Source organism: Globicephala melas, chromosome 6, assembly GCF_963455315.2.
Source record: "Globicephala melas chromosome 6, mGloMel1.2, whole genome shotgun sequence".
NCBI classification, from domain to species: domain Eukaryota; kingdom Metazoa; phylum Chordata; class Mammalia; order Artiodactyla; family Delphinidae; genus Globicephala; species Globicephala melas.
The window spans coordinates 8,197,369-8,220,501 of NC_083319.1; the positions used below are offsets into that span (position 1 = coordinate 8,197,369).

The 23,133-nt window shown below is 56.4% G+C and overlaps 1 protein-coding gene across 1 annotated transcript in view; it reads left to right on the plus strand.

Moving 5' to 3' along the window:
* Window positions 1–23,133, plus strand: part of EEIG1 (estrogen-induced osteoclastogenesis regulator 1) — a 36,985-nt gene that overhangs the window by 7,171 nt on the left and 6,681 nt on the right. Inside the window, exons 2-6 of the mRNA XM_030858552.3 lie at window positions 17,238–17,358; window positions 17,552–17,581; window positions 20,207–20,323; window positions 22,071–22,117; window positions 22,274–22,428. Of these exons, the coding sequence (XP_030714412.1) occupies window positions 17,238–17,358; window positions 17,552–17,581; window positions 20,207–20,323; window positions 22,071–22,117; window positions 22,274–22,428 (470 nt within the window). The remainder of the gene's footprint in view (window positions 1–17,237; window positions 17,359–17,551; window positions 17,582–20,206; window positions 20,324–22,070; window positions 22,118–22,273; window positions 22,429–23,133) is intronic.

The following is a 23,133-nucleotide window of genomic DNA, read 5'->3' on the forward strand; positions in this document are numbered from 1 at the left end:
AATTTGGGGCGAGGGCGAGGGCTGTCTCTCTTCATTATCCACTTGGCCTGGCAAGTGCTTTCTGTTCTGGGGCTACCAGACCTGCCCCCAGGGCCTCAGATGTGCTCTGTGAGGTCTGTCTCCCTTGGGCCTTCTGGCTCTCCACGAGGTCACACTGGCCGTTGGTGGCCTTGGTGAGGCCTGAAGCTGCCCAGCCTGTGCCTGGCCTTGGTGTCTGCTTAGGACTGTCGTTGCAAACCCTCTGTCTCTGCTGTGAGCTTCTTTTGGTGGCCTGGGCTTGGAATGGCTCTCAAATGCAGGCCTGGAACCACCCAACCCCCCATCTGCCCAGATGTCAACTGGGAGTGGCCAGCCCGCAGTTGGGAGGAAAGAGCCCCGATGGAGGACGTGCTGCCTCTTTGGTCAGGCTGGTGGCTTGCCCTGCACAGGCCTGGGGAGGACATTCCCGTCCTCTGCCTCTTGTCACCTGTTTGACCTTGGGCAAGGGGCTCAGTCTCTAAGCCTCAGGGGCTGCTGGTGTCTGCCTCGCAGTGTTCTGGGGAGGACCAAGTGAGATAATGCCTGTCAAACGTCTAGCTCGGCTCCTGGCACGTGGTCGAGGCACTGGATGTGCTGCCGCCCATCCTTCCATCCCTGGCTGAGTCAGGGTGGTGGGCTGGATGGCGCACCTCAGTTGCCCTTCTGTGGCAGCTGGAACTTCCCTGTGGGCCAGGACTGACTGGGGTGCTGTCTCTGTCTCATGATTCTAGGGGTGCTGTGGGGAGAGGCTACTTCCGGAGGGGTGGGAAGCAGGTGAGGAGCACACCTAGTGTCTAAGGAGCTGGGCGTCACGCTGGAGCTCAGGGTCCCCAGTGGGGCCTGTGCACTTTCTTGTCTCTGTTGGCTTGAACCTGCCCTGTCTTGGGGCGCTTGGCTCTGAGCCAGTGAGAGCTGGAGTGCTCCCGGGGTGGGGTGGGACTAGGGTGTAGGGGGCTTCTGCCTGCGGGAAGGAGCCCTCTGCACAGCCAGTTCTAGGACCCACTCTGGCAGGCGGAAGACCGCCCCCCCACGTGAGGCAGAGGGCAGACTGCTGGGGGACGGGGGAGCAGGGGAGAAAGCCAGGGGCCCTCGGTGGGTGGCAGGCCCCTGGTGCTCCCTGACTTTTACCACACCTTACTTTTCTAGTTGTTTGCTTCTGCAGTTGCCTTGTCCTCAAGCTCCCTTCCCCCGCTTCTTCCCCTGGCTGACCTCCTGCTCGGCCTGAGAGCCACCTCCTCTGGGAGGCCTTCCCTGGCCTCTTTTGGCCTTGTACACGTCTGTGGGCCAAGCGTCTTAGCACGGAGTGGCCTCTGTTGCATCACGCTCCTGGGGCTTCCTGCTGAGGGTTGGCGCTGGCGCAGGGCTGGAACTTTTCTCCCTTGGCCCTGAACCAGTGCGGGCGCTGATGGTGCCGGACCAAGTGCCAGTCACCACCAGTTGCTTGGGCCTAGCCCCTCCCCACCCTGGTGCGGGAGGTATCAGCGCGTGTCAGGAGCAGCCCTCGCCTGCATACCATGCAGCTGGGCACTGCCTTGGGCTCAGAGGCTGCGATTGAGAGGCAGCTGGCCGCACCGATGGGTTGTGTCAGGTGGACCCTGTGTGTGGAGTGGGGATGCTCCTAGGGGGATGGGGTGGGGCGGGGGCTGGTGCCTGCCCTGGAAGGCACCTCGGCTGCTACTCACTGGCTCTGTGACCATGGCCAACAGCCTTGTCCTCTCAGCCTGGGCTTGCTCCTCCATCAAATGGGGTGCGGGTTCCTACGTGGAGGCGGGAGGGCTCCCTAGATCAGGGCGACCTGCTCGCACAGGGCCCTGCACCCGGCAGCTGAAACCAGACTAAACCTGCTGGGGAGGGCGCTGGGGAAGGCAGAAGTCTGCGCCCTTTTTGCACGCAAGGCGCCCTTACTTCCCACCACTTCCTCTGAGCGAGTGCTGGACTCTCTGCAGACCCACAGAGGCAGCACACCTGCGGCTCCCCAACCCCCAGTCCCTCAGGGACAAGTTCCTGCGCACCTTCTGTGTGTGGGCCCCCCCCCCCGGCCCCCGTGCAGCTTCCCGGGGTTCCAGCCCCGCCCCGCAGTGCCCTGCCCTGCAGCGCCGCGCCCAGGAATGGATGCTGGGCTCCGTCCCAGGGACAGTGGGTGATTAGGTTGGGGGAGAGGGGAGAGAAGAGCAGCACAGGGCAGAGGGAGGCAAGGGCAAGAGTGCTGAGCAGGGAAGAGCTCGTGGCCTGGGGGCTCGGGGTCGGGGGAGGCCACAGGGAGGGGCTGGGACTTCTCTGACCAGGGATCCACAGAAGGGTGTGAATCAGAGTCAGAGTTGTATTTTAGAACCCCCAAGGGCAGCCATGGGGTTGACCACTTGGGACTCCACATTGTAGGAGGGGAGGTGGCTGTCAGCTGAGAGGAGCGGTTTCCCACCTCTGTCATCATGGAATGATTAAAAACAAAACTCGAGCCTGCTACGCAGCAGCCGTTGCTACTCACGACAAGGACAGTGTCACAAACAACCTCGAGGGAAGGAAGCCAGACACAAGAGCATGCTGTGCGGTGCCGTTTATATGAAGTTCAAAAGCATTCTGATTAAAAAAAAGCCATCCTGATACGAGTCAGGATGATGTTGTCTTTATTGGGGTGGCAGTCATGTCTGGAGAGGACTTCTGGGACCTGTAAAGTCCTGCTTCTAGGAGGCTGGTTACACAGGACTGCTCTGAGAGCCAGCCAGCCGAGCACTGACGTGCGCACGTGTCTGTGTGAGAAAGGCCTTGAGACACCCACACCTTTGGTCGTGCTGGGCACCTGAGACTGGAGGAGGTCCTCAGGTCTCTCCAGGGTCTTTCTGGCAGGGCAGCCTGAACCGTCGCTACCCAATAAGCATCACTTATGAACCTTAACTCAGCAGTTGCCGGCAGTCTTCTCTGGCTGGGGATTTTCCTTCTGCCTCTTGCAAACCCTGTCAGGGGCTGCTGGGTGTGGGGCTTGGCGGTTCAGAAGGAGGGCAGGCTCCCAAGGCTGCCAGACCACCGGATCTCTCTGAGCCTCGCTTTCCTCTTCTGTGAAATGGGGTGATAAGCTCCTTCTTGGTGCTTGGATTAAGTGGGTTACCACCCCCCTGCCCCCACGCCCCCGTTAGGTACCCAGCATAGCCCCCGGCACAGAGTAAGTGCTCAGGAAAGGCTGGCAGTGGTTGGTATTAATGCAGGGCAATCATTGGAGAGGATCCAGGGGTGGGAGCAGGAAGGAAAGGTTCACCTTCCTCCTGCTCTCCCCTTAATTGTTTCTCTTCTCTCTTCCTGTGTTTCACCCATTCAGCAAACATTTGTGATTCGAGCCAGGCTGCTGCCCTGGTCCTGCACTGGGCACTGGGTCCAGCATTGGCCGAGACAGCCATGGCCCCTGACCTTGGGCCCATGAGCCAGGGGAGACCACTGGACACGTCAGCTCTCCAAGAAGTGCTGAGCACGGTGCGGGAGGGGAGGCATCAGCCACTCCTGCCTGCTCTGGCCCTGACCGCTGTCTTTGGGGATGGGCCTTTGATTGGGTACTCTCCCTGAATGCGACAGAAGGCCTGACCCAGGGCTCCAGCACCTCCTAAGGGTTTCCTGTCGGCTAAAGAGGAATCACATGGACCTGGGTGAGAATGGCCATGCCCCTTTTGGATGCAGACAAGACCAAGGCCCAGGTTTGTTTCCCAGTGTCCCACTCAGGCCTGGCTCATAGTAGGTGCTCAGTTAATGTGTGTGGACTAAGTGAATGGCAGGGGCAGCGATTAGCCCAGGGTCAGTCCATGAGTCTGCAGGAGAATCAGCTGTCTGGGCAGGAGGTGGAGATTGGTGAGTCAGGGCCTCCTGGTTCCACCTGACCCCGAGCCCTTTGTCTTGTGGTTGGAATCTCAGAGAGCTGCTGAAGATGGCCAGCAAAGCAGGTCTTAGTCTGTGCTGGTTTTGTGAGGAGACGTGACTCTGGCTGAGTGGTCCCTGATTATTCCTCGGTCACCTCAGAAGTCCAGGGAGCCGTGGGGAATGCGGTGTGGAGCAGTGGGAACACGTGGGGGCAGATCCAGAGATGGTGATGACCTCTGACCCCTCAGTGACTACAGAGGGCTGGAGAACGTGACCTGACCACAGCTGGAGGCCCCTTTCCTAGAGGTGGAAATATCAGTGCAAGAAGGTCTAGGGTGGCCCTTATTGGGAGCAGTGCTGTGAATATCACTAATTTAGTCACCAGAGGCTTACTGAGCACCTCCCATGTACCAGGTGCCATCCTTAGGACATGGGAAGCAGCAGTGAGTGAAACAAAGGCCCTGCCTCCAGGACCCCTGCGCTCTGGGACATGGAAGCCTCCTTTCATTTTCACCATTAATAAGACCCATGTCCAGAAGAGGAAGTAATTTGTCTGCAGTCGCTGTGGGGAGGGTGCTTTCGGGAAAGGCTATGGGGTTGGGTAGGGGTTCAGAGGACAGGGACATCCCTGTGACTCACTTGAGTCCAGCTATTCAAGGAACTGGGCTCCGGGGATGGGGATACCTCCCTCCTGTTTCTTCCCTCCCTTGGGTAATTCAAACACCACCCAGGCGTGAGTCAGCCAGGAGCGGCCTGAGTATGCCTGGGCTACCTGCCCGTCCACCTCCCAGGACGTCCCAGCCAGGTTCAAGGTCTGGGGAAATGTCCTGATCCATGGTCCTGGGGTGGGGAAGTGGGACCTGCATCAGGGCCCTGGCTTCCTGCTGGACCGTCTATCTCAGAGTTACTTTCGATGGTAGCGGCCATGTCCCCCTTTCAGTGTGAGTGTCCTCTGGGTATGTGCCAGGCCCTGTTCTCTCATTAGGCCTTTTAGCAAACCCGTGAGACAGGGCAGGGCAGTGACTGAGGCCCAGAGAGGTCCTGTCCAGTGAGTGGCAGATCCTGGCCTTGGTCCCCAGCCTATCTGCCTCCTGTACCCTTGCGTTGTGAGTGAGTGGTCCCGCTGGGGATCTCAGGGGCTCAGGAAGGGAAACTCCCTGTGCACAGCCAACCCCACAGTTCCGTGTTTTACAGTTGTGGGTTCTGGAACGGAGGAGGGAACGTAGCTACTATAGCCCAGCTGCGGCTTCTTGCTTTGAATTTCTAGGGCCTGGGCCCAGTTTAAGATTCTGAGGTCAGACAGCTATGGGTTCAGATCAGATCACGGCCCTCTCCCAGCCAGACCTGGGGTCGGTGGCTTCTGTGCTCTGAATCTCAGTTTCCCTGCCTGCGATGTGGGGATGATGGTAGCTACCTCCCAGGCTTGGGGTGTGGACTCCAGGAGGTCAGGCAGGGAGAGCTCTCAGTTCAGTGCCCGATAAGTAGGAAATGCTCAGGAGGCAGGAAGCTGACCTTATGGACTTTTATAGGAACATTTCCCCACTCTCCCTTCGACCCTGGATTGACCAGGCTTGGTCCCCAACACCAGCAGGTCTTGACGAGTTTGGCCCAGTGCCATGCCCCACTGACCGTACACTTTGACCTCATGACCACCCCTCCTTTAGGACAAGACTGGTCTCAAGGCCGCCTCTTCCCTGGTATTGAGACTCGTGAAGGTTCAGCCCACAAGGCGCAGGGACACTGACGGCTGCTGCTGTCCCCTGAGAACAGCTTTTCTATCTTAGAGCATCTTCCCAGCGGTCCTGCAGGGCGGGGGTGGGCGGTGGGCTCCTGAGGTAGGGCTTGGAGGTGCAGTTCACCCCTCACCTCTTGAGTGACCTGCGGACTCCCTGAGTGTCCATCTGCTCATCTGCGAAGTGGGTGCTGACCGTGTCTGCGGAGGGTACGTGCTTGAGCAGCACCTGGCACACAGAAGGGGACCCGGGAAACAGGAGCCAGGCTGGGCCACATTTGGTGATGGGGCACCTTCGCCCAGGTGCCTGGGTTTGGACCAGCACTTGGTCAAAGCCAGCAGTTCATTCCGGATTCCTTTCGATGGCCTGCCCTCCTCTTGGGCTGTGTGCCGCAGTTGAGAATAGCATGCCCACACGTTCGCCTGAGTGATAGGGAAGCTCGAGCTGCCTGCAGAGCCTGCCTCTGGGTGCAGGCACCTCTGCGAAGGCAGAGCCAGGGAGGCAGCGTGCCTGTGTCTGTAAAATGGGGAAGCCAGCGTCTGCCCACTTTGGGTTATTTGATGCAGTTCCAGGTTACCGGGCTGGTGAGTAGCAGGAGTGGAACGCAGGTGCCTCTGACTCCAGAGTCCTCACTCCTAACACTGATGCCCCTCCACCAAGCCCGAGTGGCTTGACTTCTAGGAACTTCTTGCTGCCTCGTCGTGTCACAGGAGGAGGGGCTGGCTGTGTCAGAACTGCAACAAGCTGCTTCCCCTGCGTGCAGCCCTGAGTTCCTGGCAGGGGCCAGATGCTGCTGGGCGGCCACGTTGGCCACGTCACTGGAATGGAGGCTCTACCGCCCTGCAGCCCCTGGACAGATGCCTTGCCTGGTCCCCAGGGTGGGCCCCTCCCTGGGCCCCTCCCCAGGCGGCTGTACTCTCTTCTCTTCAGGGAAGCACAGGCAGATGTTGTCAATTTAAATTGTTTCCTTATTAGACTCTCGCCTTTCCCAGGCTGGGCTGGGTTTCATCAGCCGGGAACTTTGATTGCATCACTGTGACTGCACGTTCTTCCAGGGACCCGGCCAAGGACCAAGGTCAGGGAGATCACGGAGCGGGTGTGGCTGAGGAGGTGCAGGCTGGATGTTGTGACTGCCGGCCCAGCGGGGAGGGATTCGTGCGATGGAGCCTTGCCCTGGTTATCTATCATCATGGGGGCAGAAGGGGAGGAATCCGGGGACCAGCCCTTTCAGGAACACAGGAGGGCAGTGGGGCTGGGAGTCCCTGGGGTCCTACTTAGTGCTCATGGATATGCCCTCGCTTAGCCAGGTGCCCAGCTCCTGCCTCAGAATCACCTGGGAGCTTGTTTAAAAAGTCCGGTCCAAGGCCTGCAGCAGTGGTTCTCAACCAGGGGTGACTTTGCCCCCGGACAGCTGGCAATATCTGGAGACATTTTGGGTTGTCACAGCTGGAGTTGTGCTACTGGCAGGATGCTGCCAAACATCCCGTAATGCACAGGACACCCCCCATAAAGTCCAGAATGGCTTAAAATGTCAGTAGTGCCGGGGTTGAGAAACCCTGCCATAACGGAGTCTAGTTCTGGCAGGGCCTGGGAATCTCCATTTGTGACAAGCCACGGAATTTTCAGTGTTGACTTGAGGCTGAGAAGCTCTGTCCTCCCAGGCCTCACCACCCCCACCCGTAGGTAGTGGCCACAGTTGAGCTGCCCCCTGCCAGGCAAGCTCTGTGCTGGGTGTACGGTGGTGACCAGACAGGTGTGCAGACGAGTACTTGCAGCCAGGCTGCTGGGGAGGTGAGGGGCTGAGGGTGGGTCAGGCTGGAGCCCTTCCGTGGCTCCCCACTGATAGCCCGGTTTCCCTTCTCTCAACTTCCTGCTCTGAGACCACTGCTGGCTATGCCTTCACTCCGACTCCGGAGAGGGGCCCCAGATGGTCCCTGTCTGTGAGGACCCTGCGGGCCGTGGGCAGCCTGTGGCCAGGAGGTGGCTCTCATGGAATTGACCCCTCATCGCCTGCGTGATGGAGACTGGGGGGTGCTAAAGCTCTGAGATCTTGCTGCATTTCCTGGGCAGTGAGGCTGGTCTGGGCCAGGTGATAGGGATGTGGCAGTGAGCCACCCTCGGGGAACCATGGAACCCGGACGCTGGGGTGGCCTTTTGCTGGGAGTCCCAAACTTCCCCATCTGAGAGGCCGAGGATGGTGGCTCACTTCAACCTGGTCTGCTGCTCTTCACAGCCTTTGAGGCATCTTGAGTTGTTGGGGCCCTGAGAAGAAGCATTCCCTCCTCCCAGGTGTCCACTTACCTTCCTGCTTCTGAAGGGAACCAACATGGGGAAGAGGTGAAGGTGTGGCCTTGGGTCAGCATCCAGCCCTATTGTTCTGTCCAACCTTGCTTGGGCTTGTTCTGCCCTTCTCTGGACCTCAGTTTCTTCATCTGTAAAATGGGAATGATAATGGCACATACCTCCTAGGATTGTGGTAGTTGCTCATGTCTATAAAACACATGTCCTGTAGAACAAGCTCAATGAACAGGACTGGGTTTTACTGTTGATTAATTAAAGATGAACCTGGGAGGCAGGAGCGAGTGTTCTAGAGCGAGGGTCCCGTTCTGTGCAGCTCTGTCTTGAGCTGTGGGGAGGCAGTGGTGGCAGATAGGTGCCATCTGTGTGGGGCCCCGACGGCGGCCAGCTGCCTTTGTGAGTCACTGACACATGGTAGGGCAGGTGCTAGAAAGATGTGGCTACTACACACCCATCGTGCCGGTAGAATTCTTTACGTTGCCTCTCTGGGTGAGCAGTGGAGAAAGGAGCTGGACACGCGGTGGGCAGTGTCACCCTTTCACAGATGAAGTCCAGGCTCCCGGTGGTGGGCCTCCGGGTCACTCATGCAGCCCTACCCTCACCTGCCTGATTACCCCCCTCCCCCCGGCTTTCTCTTGCCTCTTCCTGAGAGCCACCTCCTTCCTTCTGGGTCTTCCCACCACCCGGGCCATCTCCCCGCGTCTTCACCCAGCCAACTGCAGCCTAGAGGTCCCAGCTATGGCGTCACTGCCCCGACCAAGTCAGGCCCCCAGTCTGTTCCGCTTCCTCGCAGCCCCTTCCACTTCCTTGGAGGCTGGCGGCAGTTGTCAGTTGCTTTTTGTGTGAGTCTGTCTCCCCACTCAGCCGGGGGCTCCTGAGGAGGTCTGCTCCCGTTGTGTCCCCACACCCACGTGGGCCTGGCACCGAGCCGGCGTCCACAGTGAGGCTTTGTGGATGCATCACAGAGGCCCTGGTCGGGATCTGGGGCCAGGGGAGCTCCGAGGGAGACACCAGCCTGGTAGGATGCTCTGCTCTATTTCAGGACAACCCAGAAAGAGCCAAATTCTGCCAGCGGGCTGTGGTGGGTGGAGAGGGCTCGCCCTGCCTCTCTGGGATTTGGACATCTAATTGTGTATCTTAAAGCTAAAAACGAAACTCCCCTGAAAACCCAGTCTCTGTAATTACCTATCCCTGGCAGCATGGAGCTGGGGACTCAAGCCCTGAAACCCCAGGCTAGGGAGGCCATCTTCGTCTCTTACCAAGGGGCGCCCGGTCCTGCCGGGAGGGTGAGTGTGGGCCCAGGCCTTGAATCAGGCAGATGGGCATTCAAATCCCTTTGCTTTTGACCAGCTCTTCTAACCTCACACCCTTTTCTCATTTTTCAATTTCACGTTCAATTACAGAAACAGTTCTTGGACAGACACAAAGACAGTGGCCCTGCGAACGGTTCTTCACCCTACCTTAGCCAGACCCGCTCCGAGCTCCCTCCTTCCTTCAGCCATTGTCTCCTCCTGCCCCTTTGCAGGTGGAGCAAGCCGCTCGGCTTGGGAGCCCCGAGTCCAGGGCTCTGGACGGTGTCCTCTTTGGGCTTGGTGCCATCATCTTTACATTTCAGTTCTCAGCACATCCTGAGCCACATTAGCAGGGCAAGCGGGGGTTGGGGTGGGGGGGCGGATGCACAGTCCTGTGTGTTCTTAATGAGCATCTTCTTTATGTTTCGTCAGAGATGCTCATTCGTTGTAATTTTTTCACGCTCTTCCTCTTTCTGGCTCACTGCACCTGGGGAGTTGGGGAATGTACGCAGAGACCCACGTTTCCCACACAGGCCCTGTCCCTGCCCCCGGGGCCACAGTCGGTCGAGGTCATGGCTGGTGCCAAGCGGTGCTCAGCTCTCAGGATCCCGGTCACCCTTCAGGGCTCTTGGCAGCGCTGCAGTGGGCCTTTGCTGTTCCTGGGGTGGCTTTTTGGCCTCTAGCCTCCTCGTGCCTTCTTTTTTTAGCAAATTTATTTATTTATATATATTTTTGGCCGCTTTGGGTCTTCGTTGCTGCGCGCGGGCTTTCTCTAGTTGCGGTGAGCAGGGGCTATTCTTTGTTGTGGCGTGCGGGCTTTTCATTGCGGTGGCTTCTCTTGTTGCGGAGCACGGGCTCTAGGCGCACAGACTTCGGTAGTTGTGGCGCGCGGGCTCAGTAGTTGTGGCTCGTGAGCTCTAGACCGTAGGCTCAGTAGTCGTGGTGCACGGGCTTAGTTGCCCCGCGGCATGTGGGATCTTCCCGGACCAGGGCTCGAACCCTGCGTTGGCAGGCGGATTCTTAATGACTGCGCCACCAGGGAAGCCCCTCCTAAGCCTCTCCTCGTGCCTTCTTAAACATGTCAGGCATATTCCCACCTCAGGGCCTTTGCACTGACTGTTCCTCATGCCGGGACTGCTCTTCCCCCAGGCGTCTGTGTGGGTCACTCTCTCACCCCCTTCGGCTCTTTGCTCAGATGTCACCTTCCCATTAACACCTTCCCTGGCCGTCTTTCCCTCAAGCACCCCCAACCCAGGCACTGCCTGCCTCCTTCCCTGTTCCTTTTTCCTCCATAGCACTTACCACCATCTTGTGTTTTTGCTTTATTTTGTCTGTCTCCTTCCTGCTGCCAGACTATAAGCCCCTTGAAGGCAGGAATTTCTGTTTTGTTCACTATTTATGTCCCTAGGGCCTTCAATAGTACCTGGCACCTAATAAGTGCTTAGTAAAAGGTTTTTGAATGAATCCATCCCCTGAGATTCCCTCAAACCTGGCCTGGCAAGCTCCCCCCTGGGGCTCGTGGTCCCCTGCTTGGCATCTTAATTTCTGTCTTTTTTTAATGAATGCCCCCTCACCCCGACCCCTGAGCCTGTGCTCATCTTTCATCTCCCCCCATTAGCCCTGCCCTGTGCCTGAGACCCCATACCACCTGACTGAGGGTGCCCAGCTCCCTCTCTTCAGAGGGCTCTGGAGGCGGCTGCAGGGCTGAGTCCTGGCTGTGCCATCTCTGGCTCTGGACACAGATGGGCCTGGAGTCAAGACCGGCCTCTTCTCCTCACCACCCTGTAGCTGTGAGTGAGTTTCTCGGCCTTTCTGAGCCTCATTTTCCTCATCTGTAAAGTGGGCCATGATAACACCCAACCTGCAGCATTCAGGAGTTCCAGGCAGCACACAGTAGGCCCACAGGGAATGGCCACTGCTGGGGTGTTTGTTTTTATCCTTGCTGTGACCTCCTGGGTGGGCCAGGGCGAGGCTCTGAGCTTCTTCCCATGGGAGTGGTGGCATTTAAGAGCGTGTGTTTAGAGCCCTGTGGAAACATGAGGGAGGCCCAGGGCTGATCCCGTGAGCCCTGCCCTTGCCCACCTTCCCACAGCAGGAGAGGAAACAGCCTGTTACCTGAGCCTGGGAGGGCTCCGCATGGCTTTCTCTGGCCAGGCCTGCAGGAACCACGGTCAAGCAGGCTTCCTGGCCGGGTGTTCCCATGGCAGACTCACAAAGGGGAAGGGAGAGAGCCCACAATTCGATATCGGCTTTTGTTCCCAGACACTAAACCTAATTCTTCTGGGTGTTTCAACACGCCCAGCACTGTGAGCTTCCTCCTCAGGCTCCAGCAGCTGCTTCCAACTCCTGGCTGGCTTGAGCAAGTGGAGGGGGTGGGCGGAGATCTGAGGGTCCACATGGGAGCCCTGGCCGGCCCCTAGCTTTCCCTGCTTTCAGGCTTGGTCCTTCGGCTGCTTGGGAAGGATTCTGCTCGTTTCACCCTTCCATTCACCTCCTCAGGGCTGCTTTCAGCCTCTGCCTAAAACTGGAATCCATAATGGCGAGACAGACGCACTGTCAGAGGAAGATTCAAAGTTCTCACCATGGTCCAGCATGACCTACCCCTGTTCCCTCGACAACCTCGTCCCCTCTGCTCCCCTCCCTAGTCCCATTCAGCCGCTGGCCCCCATGCTGCTTCTCCACTTGCCAAGCTTGTTTCTACCTCAGGGCCTTTGCACTTGCTGTTCGTGCATCAGGACAGCTCTTCCCCCAGTCTTTGCTCAGCCCACATCCTCACTTCACTCCAGACCTTGCTCAGACGTCAGTGCCAAAGGGCTTTCCCTAACCACCTGCCCAAAGTAGCAGCCCCCACCTTCTCATCTCTATCCAGTACTCCCTACCCACCTTCCTTGTTCTGTTTTCTCCATTTTTCTCTCTTTATTTGAACTACCATGTTTTCGTTTTGGTAACAGCTTTATTAAGACGTAATTCACAGACCACACAATTCACCCATTTAAAGTGTACAATTTGGGGGCTTCCGTGGTGGCACAGTAGTTAAGAATCCGCCTGCCAACGCAGGGGACATGAGTTCAAGCCCTGGTCCGGAAAGATCCCACATGCCGCAGAGCAACTAAGCCCGTACGCCACAACTACTGAACCTGCGCTCTAGAGCCCACGAGCCACAACAACTGAGCCTGCACGCCACAACTACTGAAGCCCGCGCGCCTAGAGCCCGTGCTCCGCAACAAGAGAAGCCACTGCAATGAGAAGCCCGTGCACCGCGACGAAGAGTAGTCCCCGCTCGCCGCAACTAGAGAAAGCCCGTGTGCAGCAGCAAAGACGCAACAAAAATAAATAAAATAATTTTTTTTTAAAAAAGTGTACAGTTTGGGAGTTTTTAGTATATTCACAGAGTTGTGTGACCATCACCACAGTCAATTTTAGGACATTTTCATCACCCCAAAAAGAAACTCCATACCCATTAGCAGTCGTTCCCATTTTTTCCCAGCTCCCCCATCCCCTGGCAATCATCAGTCTTTCTGTCTCTTATGGGTTTGCCTATTCTGGGCATTTCATAGAAATGGAATCATACAATGTATAGTTCTTTGTGACTGGCTTCTTTCACTTAGCATAATGTTTTCAAGGTTAATTCACATTGTAGCATGTTTAGGTGCTCAGTTTCTTTTGATTGCTGAATAATATTCCATTGTATGGATATACCACATTTTATTTATCCATTCACCAGTTGATGGACATCTGGGTTGCTTTCACTTTTTGGCTATTATGAATAATGCTGCTGCGTACAGTTGTGTACAAGTTTTTGTGTGGGCATATGCTTCATTTCTGTTGGATATATACCTAGGAGTAGAATTGCTGAGTCATATGGTAACTGTATGGTTAACCTTTTGAGGAACTGCCAGACGGTTTTCCAAAGCAGCTGCACCAGTTTGCGTTCCTACCGGCAGTGCGCGAGGGTTCCAATTTCTCCCCATCCTCATCAACACTTATTATCTGTCTTGATTATAGCCATTTTAGTGGGTGTGAAGTGGTAACTTGTTATATAGTTTTGATTTGTGTTTCTCTGATAGTTAATGATGTTGAGCATCTTCTCATGTGCTCATTGGCCATTTATATATCTTTTTTGGAGAAATGTCTGTTCAGATCATTTACCAATTTTTAAATTGGGTTGTTTGTCTTTATTATTGAGTTGTGAGTGCTCTGTATATTCTAGCTACAAGTCTCATATATATGATTTGCAAATATTTTCTTTCATTCTGTGGGTTGTCTTCGCTATTTATTTATTTATTTATTTAGTGGTACGCGGGCCTCTCACTGTGTGGCCTCTCCCGTTGTGGAGCACAGGCTCTAGACGCGCAGGCTCAGCGGCCATGGCTCACGGGCCCAGCCGCTCCACGGCATGTGGGATCTTCTCAGACCGGGGCGCAAACCCGTGTCGCCCTCATCGGCAGGTGGACTCTCAACCACTGCGCCACCAGGGAAGCCCGTCTTCACTATTTTGATGGTGTTCTTTGAATCACAAAATTTAAAAATTTTTATGAAGTTCAAAATATCTATATTTTTCTTTTGTTGCTTGTACTTTTGGTGTCATATCTAAGAAACTGTTGCCTAATACCAGATCATGAAGAGTTACCCCTATGTTTTCTTCTAAGAATTTAATAGTTTCAGCTCTTAAACTTATGAATTACTTATTGTATACGGTATGAGAAATGAGTCCTGCTTTATTCTTTTGCACGTGAATATCTAGCTGTCCCAGCAACGTTTGTTAAAAAGGCTGTTCCTTCCCCCATTGGCACCCTTGTTGAAAATTAACTGACCATAAATGTGAAGGTTTACTTCTGGACTCTCAATTCTATTCTGTTGATCTATGTGTCTATCCTTATGCCAGAACCACTCTTTCTTGATTATTGTAGCTTTGTAGAAGTTCTGCATTCAAGACATGTGAATCCCTTATTATATTCTACTTTCTCTAGATTGTTTTGATTATTCTGGTCCTTTGAACTTCTAAGATTTAGGATCAACTTGTCAATTTTCTGCAGAGAAGCCAGCCGAGATTTTGATAGGGATCATATTGAATTTTTAGATCAATTTGGGTGTATTATCATCTTTTTTTTTTTTTTTTTCTTGTGGCTGTGTTGGATCTTCGTTGCTGCATGCAGGCTTTCTCTAGTTGCAGCAAGCAGGGGCTGTTCTTCGTTGCTGTGCATGGGCTTCTCATTGCGGTGGCTTCTCTTGTTGCGGAGCACGGGCTCTAGGCGCGTGGGCTTCAGTCGTTGTAGCACGTGGGCTCAGTAGCTGTGGCTCGCGGGCTCTAGAGCGCAGGCTCGGTAGTTGGGACTCACGGGCTTAGTTGCTCCGCGGCATGTGGGATCTTCCCGGACCGGGGCTCGAACCCGTGTCCCCTGCATTGGCAGGCGGATTCTTAACCACTGCGCCACCGGGGAAGCCCGGGAGTATTATCATTTTAACAATATTAAATATTTCAGTCCACGACTGTGGGATGTCTTTCCATTTATTTAGATCTTCTTGAATTTCTTTCAGCAATGTAGTTTGTAGTTTTCCAGAGTATACGTTTTGTACTTCTTTTGTTAAATTTATTCTTTTTGATACTATTGTAAATGAAATTGTTTTCTTCATTTCATTGTGGATGTTCACTAGTACTGTATGTAGAAATAACTGATTTTTGTATATTGCAACCTGGCTGAACTCATGTATTCTAATAGTTTTTTACTGGATTCCTTAGGATTTTCTACATACAAGATTAAGTCATCTGCCAAAAGAGGTAGTTTTCGTTCTTCCTTCCCACTCCCAGCAAAATGTAAGCTAGTCATTGCTGTGGCCCCAGTGCATAGAACAGGGACTGGCACACGACTGGTGCTCAATTATTTGAATGAATGAATGAGGCTGGGTCAGATCATGCTCCAGCCCAGTGTTCCCACTCCTCCTTTGGCACCTGCTTCTTGAGGGTCCCTGCCCGTGTCCACTGGCGGGTTGGGAGCTCTCTCTTCCTCCCCCTCATCTCTAGCCCTGACCTTTTCTGTTTGTCCCCAGTCTGCGGGGGTTGCTGGAGCTCACCTTCCTAACAAGGTCAGAGCATTTTGGTGATTGGCCCCAGCCCAAGTTGCACAGTGAGCGTGAGGCTGCGAGCCCAGGTCTGCCCGACGGAGTCCTGTTGCTTCTTGTCACAGCCCTGGCAGGATGTGGGGAAGCCTTGGTCCCATCCTCAAAGACTTGTGGGGCTAGGAGGGAGCTCCTCATAGAGGCTTGGCTCCGGCGCTTTCATCGGCTGAGAAACCAAGAGTATGTTTGTTCCTCACTCATGCGATCCCCTCTGCCAGGAACCGTCTCCCCCGCTTGCTACTCCCCCCTCTTCATTCGGGTCTGAGCCTGAATGCCACCTCCCTGCAGCCAGTCACCTTCCCTGACTCACCCCTTCCCCCACCCTGTCCTGGTGACACTGAGTCATCAGTGGGGTGACTGTCAGATGTCAGTCTGTGAATCAAGTCCACCACAGCATCCAGCACCTGGCACATACTTGGGACTCAGAGACATGGGTAGACGCCTCGGGTGCAGATCAGGGCGCTGCTGGCTCCACAACCCCAGGGGGTTCTGTCTGCCAGGCTTTCCCGAGCCCCTGACCCGTGAACCACGGTGATGGCTGAGCGCTCTGACTCTGCAGTTGGACCGTCCTGAGTTCAGATCCTGCTTCGTCCATCCCTGGGGGTGTGACCTTGGGTGGTCTCCGGGAGCCTCAGTGCCCTCAGCTGTAGAAGGGGTGGCACAGAGTCTCCTTCCAGGGTTGCCGTGAGAAGGAGGCCAGCCCGTGTTCAGGAGATGCTCAACCTGTGCTGACCCTCCGCCCACCGGCCCCCGTCTGGCCATTAACCCGAGCCCCTCCGGTCTCCAGGGTGTAGAGCGGTCACTTCCTCAGCTGTCCACTCGCCGTTCCTGTTAGGTGGGATGAGGCTGGAGATCATGTCTTGTACGCCTGCCCCTCCCTTCCTGAGCGCGTCCTGCCGTGGCAGGGGGGCTCATTTCCACCATGTGCCGCTGCCACCCCCGGGGCCCACCGACCCCTGTGGCAGCTGGAGAGGCTCGGTGGACTGCTCGCACTGGCTCCCACTCACCCCCAGGGCACAGGGCGCCTCCCCAGTGCGGGGGGGCTGCTGAATTGGTGGGCTTGGTCGTGCTCCTCAGGTCCAGGAGGCGCTCCAGGGGCTGGAAAGCCAGCACCCCCTCCCCGACCCTGCCCTGACCCAGCGGGGAGGGCTGAGCATGTGGCACCAGAGCCAGGCTGCCTGGGTTCAAGTCCCTGTTCTGCTCTGCCAGTGGTGGGCCTCGGGCCGGGGTCTTAGCCCTAGAGCTCCCGGTTTCTTTGAACGTGGGCTTGGACTACGGTAGCAGCTGCCCCAGACGGTGCGTGACCTTGGATCGCCAGCACTTGGAGAAGGCTCCTGTGGCAGCTGGTTTTGTGAAGTGCTTTGGGTGGTGCCTGGCGCACAGAAGTACCGTATGAGCGTTAGCTGTTGTTGTTGTTGTTATTATTATCATTGTTATTATTGCTGGTGAAGAAGGGGGCTCTGGAGCCCGGCGGCACTGGGCTGAGGGCCAGCTGTTTCCTGGCTGGGCAGGACTGGGCAGTTTATCTAGCCTCAGTTTCTTCATCTGTAAAAAGGGCCGGGAGTCCATCCTGGGAGCACCGTTGTGAGGCTCACTTGAGATGGCCAGTGGCCGTCCAGCTGGAGGGAGGTAATGGCAGACGAAGGAGCTACCCGAGACCCCAGAGCAAGGTTGGGGGTGGGACAGGCAGTGCTGGAAACAGACAGCTGCCCCCAGCCTGATCGCACCCTCGCCTTGTGTTTTTTCATTTTTTATTTTTATGTTTTTGTTGTTTTTTTTATAACACGTACACAAGCAGATTCTTGTTATGAAAATACAGTCACTTTGTGATACAAAGTGAAAAGTGAGAGTTTCCCTCCCCGTCCCAAAGGTAGCAGGGCCCTCACGTCCCTAAAAGTGGACCCTGCACCCTTGCACTCACTGTCCCTCTGACCTGCAGGGAGGAGGTGCAAGAGAACTGTGTGCGGTGGCGGAAGAGGTTCACCTTCGTGTGTAAGATGAGTGCCAACCCGGCCACAGGCCTGCTGGACCCCTGCATCTTCCGTGTGTCGGTGCGCAAGGTGAGAGGCCAGGGGGCGCTGGTAGGGCCACTGGGCTGCTGGCTTTAGGCCCATGCCCTGAGTGAGCCAGTCAACCCCTTTTCTTGTCCCCCTTCCCTGGGAGTCAGATTGGGGGATGGGGTGGACTGGGGAGACCCATGAGGTCCCTGAGATCCCCTAGTCATCCTGCTGCCTTTGTCTGTTTCCCATGCAGGAGCTGAAAGGTGGGAAGGCTTACTCCAAGGTAAGCGGGGCCATGTGAAGGGGCGGCGGGGTGGGACGGGATGGGTGGATGGGACAGGCATGAGAGAAGCTCCTAGACTAACCTCCAGCCGCGTCTCTTGCCCCAAACAGAAGACGCCGTGCCCTCCATGAGATGTATTATTTTTTTGAAATATCTTTTTTTTTTTTAAATTTATTTTTGGCTGTGTTGGGTCTTCGTTGCTGCACGCGGGCATTCTTTCGTTGCGGTGAGCGGGGGCTACTCTTCGTTGCGGTGCGCAGGCTTCTCGTTGCGGTGGCTTCTCTTGTTGCGGAGCACGGGCTGTAGGCGCGCGGGCTCAGGAGCTGTGGCTCATGGGCTCTAGAGGGCAGGCTCAGTAGTTGTGGTGCACAGGCTTAGTTGCTCCTCGGCATGTGGGATCTTCCCGGACCGGGGCTCGAACCTGTGTCCCCTTCATTGGCAGGCGGATTCTTAACCTCTACACCACCAGGGAAGTCCCTATTTTTTTGAAATATCTTTATTGATAGTCTTTTCACTTAACATAAAGGCAGTGGATGTTTGTTGCAGCACAAATGGGACAGAGGTTTTCAGAGTGAAAGGGTGGTTTCCACCCTAGTTCTCTCTAGGCCTCCTCCTCAGACTCCACCATTTTGATTTGTTAGGGTCTTTCCAGACCTTTTTTTTTTTTTGTGGTACGCGGCCTCTCACTGTTGTGGTCTCTCCCGTTGCGGAGCACAGGCTCCGGACGCGCAGGTCCAGCGGCCATGGCTCACGGGCCCAGCTGCTCCGCGGCATGTGGGATCTTCCCGGACCGGGGCATGAACCCGTGTCCCCTGCATCGGCAGGCGGACTCTCAACCACTGCGCCACCAGGGAAGCCCTCCAGACCTTTTAAGAAAAAAAAAAATGCATGAAATATATGTCCAGAGCCTTGAATAAAACGTGTGCATATGGCTTAGAGGATCATACAAGGCTCACCCTATGTGTGTACTTGCACACATGCAGGTGATATGATATTTAAATTCACAAGAGGGACTTGTTCTAAACAGATTCTGCAACTTGGTTTTTTACTTACCAATACATCATGGGCATGTTTTTCTGTCATCACAAATTTCCTTTTGCTGTCTAACAGCGGCGGGGCCCATCGTTTGGCTGGGTGAAGAGGGCTCGGCCAGGCCCCGCTGTTGCACATCTGTGTGGTTGCCGGGCTTTCCCTGTGCCCACAGACAGTTCAGGCCTACGCATTAAAACCTTTTCCACTGGGGAAGGTGGGGGAAGACGGCTCTGGAAGGGTTACCTCTGGCTTTGAGTCAGCCTGCTCTGCCCTAAGCCCCCTTCTCGTGGAGACTCTCGCCCACCCTCTGCGGCCTGGGGAGGCGCCCGGCAGCAGGGGATGGGCTCAGTCAGTCCAGAGGGGACATGCCTCTCCTCACCTCACTCTGCGTGGAGAGCCCGAGGGAGGTGCTGCGCAGGGCGTGTTCCTTCCCACCGACCAGAGCCCAGGAAGCTCAGTGGACCAGGCCTTGTACTCCGTCTTGGCCGGGGCGCTGATGCCCTCTCCAGAAGCAGAGGGCAGGGTGGCTAGAACCGGGCTGTGGAAGATGCTTCCGGAGTGGAGATTTCTCCTCCTGTTGATGCATGTGGGTGAAGGACAGCCAGGAGAGAAACTGCCAGCCAACAGCCGGAAGTCCCACCTCCTCCCCCTCCCCCCACACACCTGCTATGTCACATGTCAGACCTGCCAGGCCCTTCCCTTCCGTTCTTTAATCAAACCTCCACCACAGGCTCAGCTCCCCTTAATCAGAGGAGGAAGCTGAGGCCCAGAAAGGTGGTGAGGCTTGACGCTGATCAGGCCTAATGTCAGCTCTGGCTCTGCCAGTTAAGGTGTGTGAGCCCCTGAGCAAGTCACTTCCCCGCTCTGAACCTTAGTTTCCTTGTCTGAAGCATGTGCCCTAAGCTCTGCAGTAGAGACTTGCATGCAGCAGGTGCTCAATAAATGTCCCTGATTGGCTTGGTTCGTCTTCCAGGTCGCCAAGCCCAGCATCCCCCCAACCTCAGCCTCCAGGTCTGGCAGACTTGGCTTCCACCCAGGAGGCCTTCTCAGCTCATACACCATGTTCTCACACTTTCTCGCTTCCCTCCGCATCCCTTGCTCCCTTCTGCATCGCAGGAGCAGCTGGGAGTTCCCACCAGCCCCTCACTCCAGCTCCCGCCAGGGTCTCCTGCTCACCCTGCAGTGCCCTCCACGCTTGCAGCCCAACGCCAAGTTCCCACGGGCCTTCCCTCCCCTCCTGTCCGCTGGCCTGGTGGCTCCCACAGCACGGCCTTGTTTCCCAGGGAACAATGCGTCTGTGTCACAGACAACAATGTCCTTTCATCTCGGGCGCTGCCCTGGTGCACGCTGGGACACGGCACAAAGGGTGCTTTGTGCAGCTCAGGGATGTGAGCTCCTGGCTTTGCCACGTTGGAGCCGCCAGCCCGGGCCTCTGTCCTTGGGTGCCGGTTATGCAACAGTCATTCTGGGCCGTGGGGCGGGCCCGAGGGCTCTGCCTCCCCTCCCCATCCCACCTTGCCAAGCTAACCCTTGGGCTGCCAGCCATGCGCCCGCACTCCCCTCAGCCTCCCACCCTCTCCTCTGTTCCCACAGCTGGGCTTTGCCGACTTGAACCTGGCGGAGTTTGCAGGCTCGGGCTCCACAGTGCGCTGCTGCCTGCTGGAGGGGTACGACACGAAGAACACCCGACAGGACAACTCCATCCTCAAGGTACCAGGGCTCTGCTGCCCCATCCACCCCCTCCCACCAAGGGGCGGGGGCAAACGTGCTCCTTGTCAGAATCCCCTGAACGGTTGTTAAGAATACAGGTTCTCACCCCAGACAGGCAGTGAGAGACACTGGGAAAGACGTGGGCCCTGGGGTCAGGAAAGCACCATCGAAGGCCTGACTCAGGCACTGGCCTCAGTTTCCCCATCCATAATCAGGGTCAGGGGTGGACCCAATAGTCTCTTTAACGCCTTGGTGAGCACTTTTGGTGAGCTCAGCGTGGCTGAGTGCTTACCACCCGTTATCTCGTGGTTTCTGACAACAGCCCCGTGGGGTGTGGTGTCTATTATTGGCCCCAGATTTGCACCGCAGGCGGCTGAGGCGCAGAGGTTAGATCATCCGCCTGGGTCACAAGCAGAGCTGCCACTTGAGCCTGCGGTCCAGCTCCTAACCACTGCCCACACGTTATGAGGCAGCCTGAGCTCCCAGAGCATCAGTGAGCAGATGGACTGCCATCCCCGGACCTGGCAGAGCCGGGCAGCTGCTCAGAGGGCCCAGCCATGGGAAGGCTTCCAGCCGGAGCATCACCCTCCCCCCAGGCAGCTGCCTCTTTGGCCTCTTGGGACAGAGATATCTGGGCATCCACTGCTAGCATGCCTCTCTTCCTCGTCCCCACACCCTTCCACCTGGCTGAGAAAACAGTCTTGTTGTAACCACACCTCTGCGAGCGGCCCAGCGGGAGCGTGTTATGCCTGGCAGAGCTGGGCAAGAGGTGGCAGGCAAGGGCTCTGGGGCATCCTGGGCCTTTTGCCAAAGAAACCAGAGGCACCTGAAAAGGTCCAGGCTAGTTGTTGTGAGAGCCAAGCCCTTTCAGCCTTGCCCCAGTGGCCCAGTGCATCCTCAGGCCAGATCAAGGCCCCAGGGGCAGGTGGCCTCCAGTTCAAGGGCATCTCCCCCACATCCTGTCTGCAGGGCCTTGAGCAGTCCCTTCCCCTGGGTCTGAGTCTCAGTTCCCTCGTCTACAGCTTGGGGCCATCACGTACTTTGTAGGTTGCTATCATGGCCAAATGAAACAATCCATTAAAAACAAAGCCTCACCCCAGCGGTCAACATTTTTTTTGTCAGAGGTGTCCCTGTGATCTGGGCACCTCTTTCCCACCCCATCACCCCTCTGCCTGTCGCTCCGCCCCAGCCCAGATCTGGGGACCCAAACCTTGCCCTGTTTAGACCATTGCCAAAATCTTTGCCCGAGTGGATGTTACATTTCGAATGGCTTCTTGCTTTACTTTATTCAACAAGCTTTCACAAGCCCCTGCCCTCTGTGTTGGAATCTGTGAACCCCTCCCCACCGCGTAGGCATCGAGAGCTTCCCTCCCACCTGCTCACCTGCTCTGAGGGCTGCGAGGGGCGCAGAGGATAGAGAGTGTCTGCGGCTCCTCCCTTGAGGGCCTCACAGTCTGTTTGTGGTTTTGCAATGACAGTAGCTGACATTCCCTCCTCACTCACCCCGGGCCAGGTGCCCAGCATCCTCTCCACTATTCCACGAGGTAGGCGTTAGGATCAGTTTTGTCCTCTGCACGAGGAAACTGGGCTTCACTGAAGTTTGGTGGCTTCGCCAGGGCCAGCAAGGGACAGAGATAGGATCAGAGTCCAAGCGCATCTGAAGCCAGAGCAGGGAGGCCACAGGGAGGCCGGGCGCCTGGGTGGGGGGGTGGATGGGGCGTGGCTGATTCCTCCGGCTTTTGCACAGGTCACCATTGGAATGTTCCTGCTCTCTGGAGACCCCTGCTTCAAGACGTGAGTGCTGGTACAGGGCGCCGGAGTGGTGGGGGCTCTGTCCTGGACACGGGGAGGGGGGACAAGGGACTGTCCCCTCCCCCAGGCTCTTGGGTTCCCCTGTCTTCTCCGACCCCAAAGTGGGGCACTCCGGTCACACCCATCTGTCTTCCCAAGGCCGCCGTCCACTGCCAAGTCCATCTCCATCCCAGGCCAGGATTCCTCCCTGCAGCTGACGTGTAAGGGTGGCGGGACCAGCAGCGGTGGCAGTGGCACCAACTCCCTGACAGGGTCCCGGCCACCCAAGGCGCGGCCCACCGTCCTCAGCTCAGGTACTGTTCCTCACCTGCCCTCCCTACCCCTCCCACGGCCGAAGGCTTTTACCTCCCCATATCGCTAGGTCCCAAGGGGGATGCTTGCTGAGAAGGGAAGGCTAGTGGGATGGCGTGTACCCACCCACGCTTCCATTAGGCAGGCGTCTGAGCCCCCCCTGTGATCTGGGCTCTGTGCGTGGCCCCAGGACCACAGCAGCGCCCTGGACCGAGACTAACCGGGTCCCTGGCCTAGCAGGAGAGACAGGTGTCAATGAGACAATAAATATGTCAGATGCATGTCCACCTACAGCTGTGACGAGAGGTGTCAGAGAGACACAGAAGGTGTCCGCCTGGGGACGACCGGGGAAAGCTCCCTGAAGGGGTGTCATTTGAGCTGAATCTGGGGTGTAGTGTGCAGTGTTCCTGGCAGAGGGATGTCCTGTGAGCTCCTGCTCTGCGACTGGCTGCGTGACCTTGACTGGCCGTTTTGCCTCTCCAGGTCTCAGCGTCCTCTGCAAAATGGGATCAGCAGTAGCAATCACATCTTGGGTTGCTCTGGGGATGAACTGAGCAAACGTACGTGCGCGCCTTGCCTGGCCCGTAGTGTGTCCTCTATTTCCCAGCACGTGTTTTGTTAAATTATCATTATTACTAATATTATGAAAAATGCAAATGAGCTTGAATCCCCAGAGGAATCAGTGTGGCAATTAAGAGGGGGAGGTG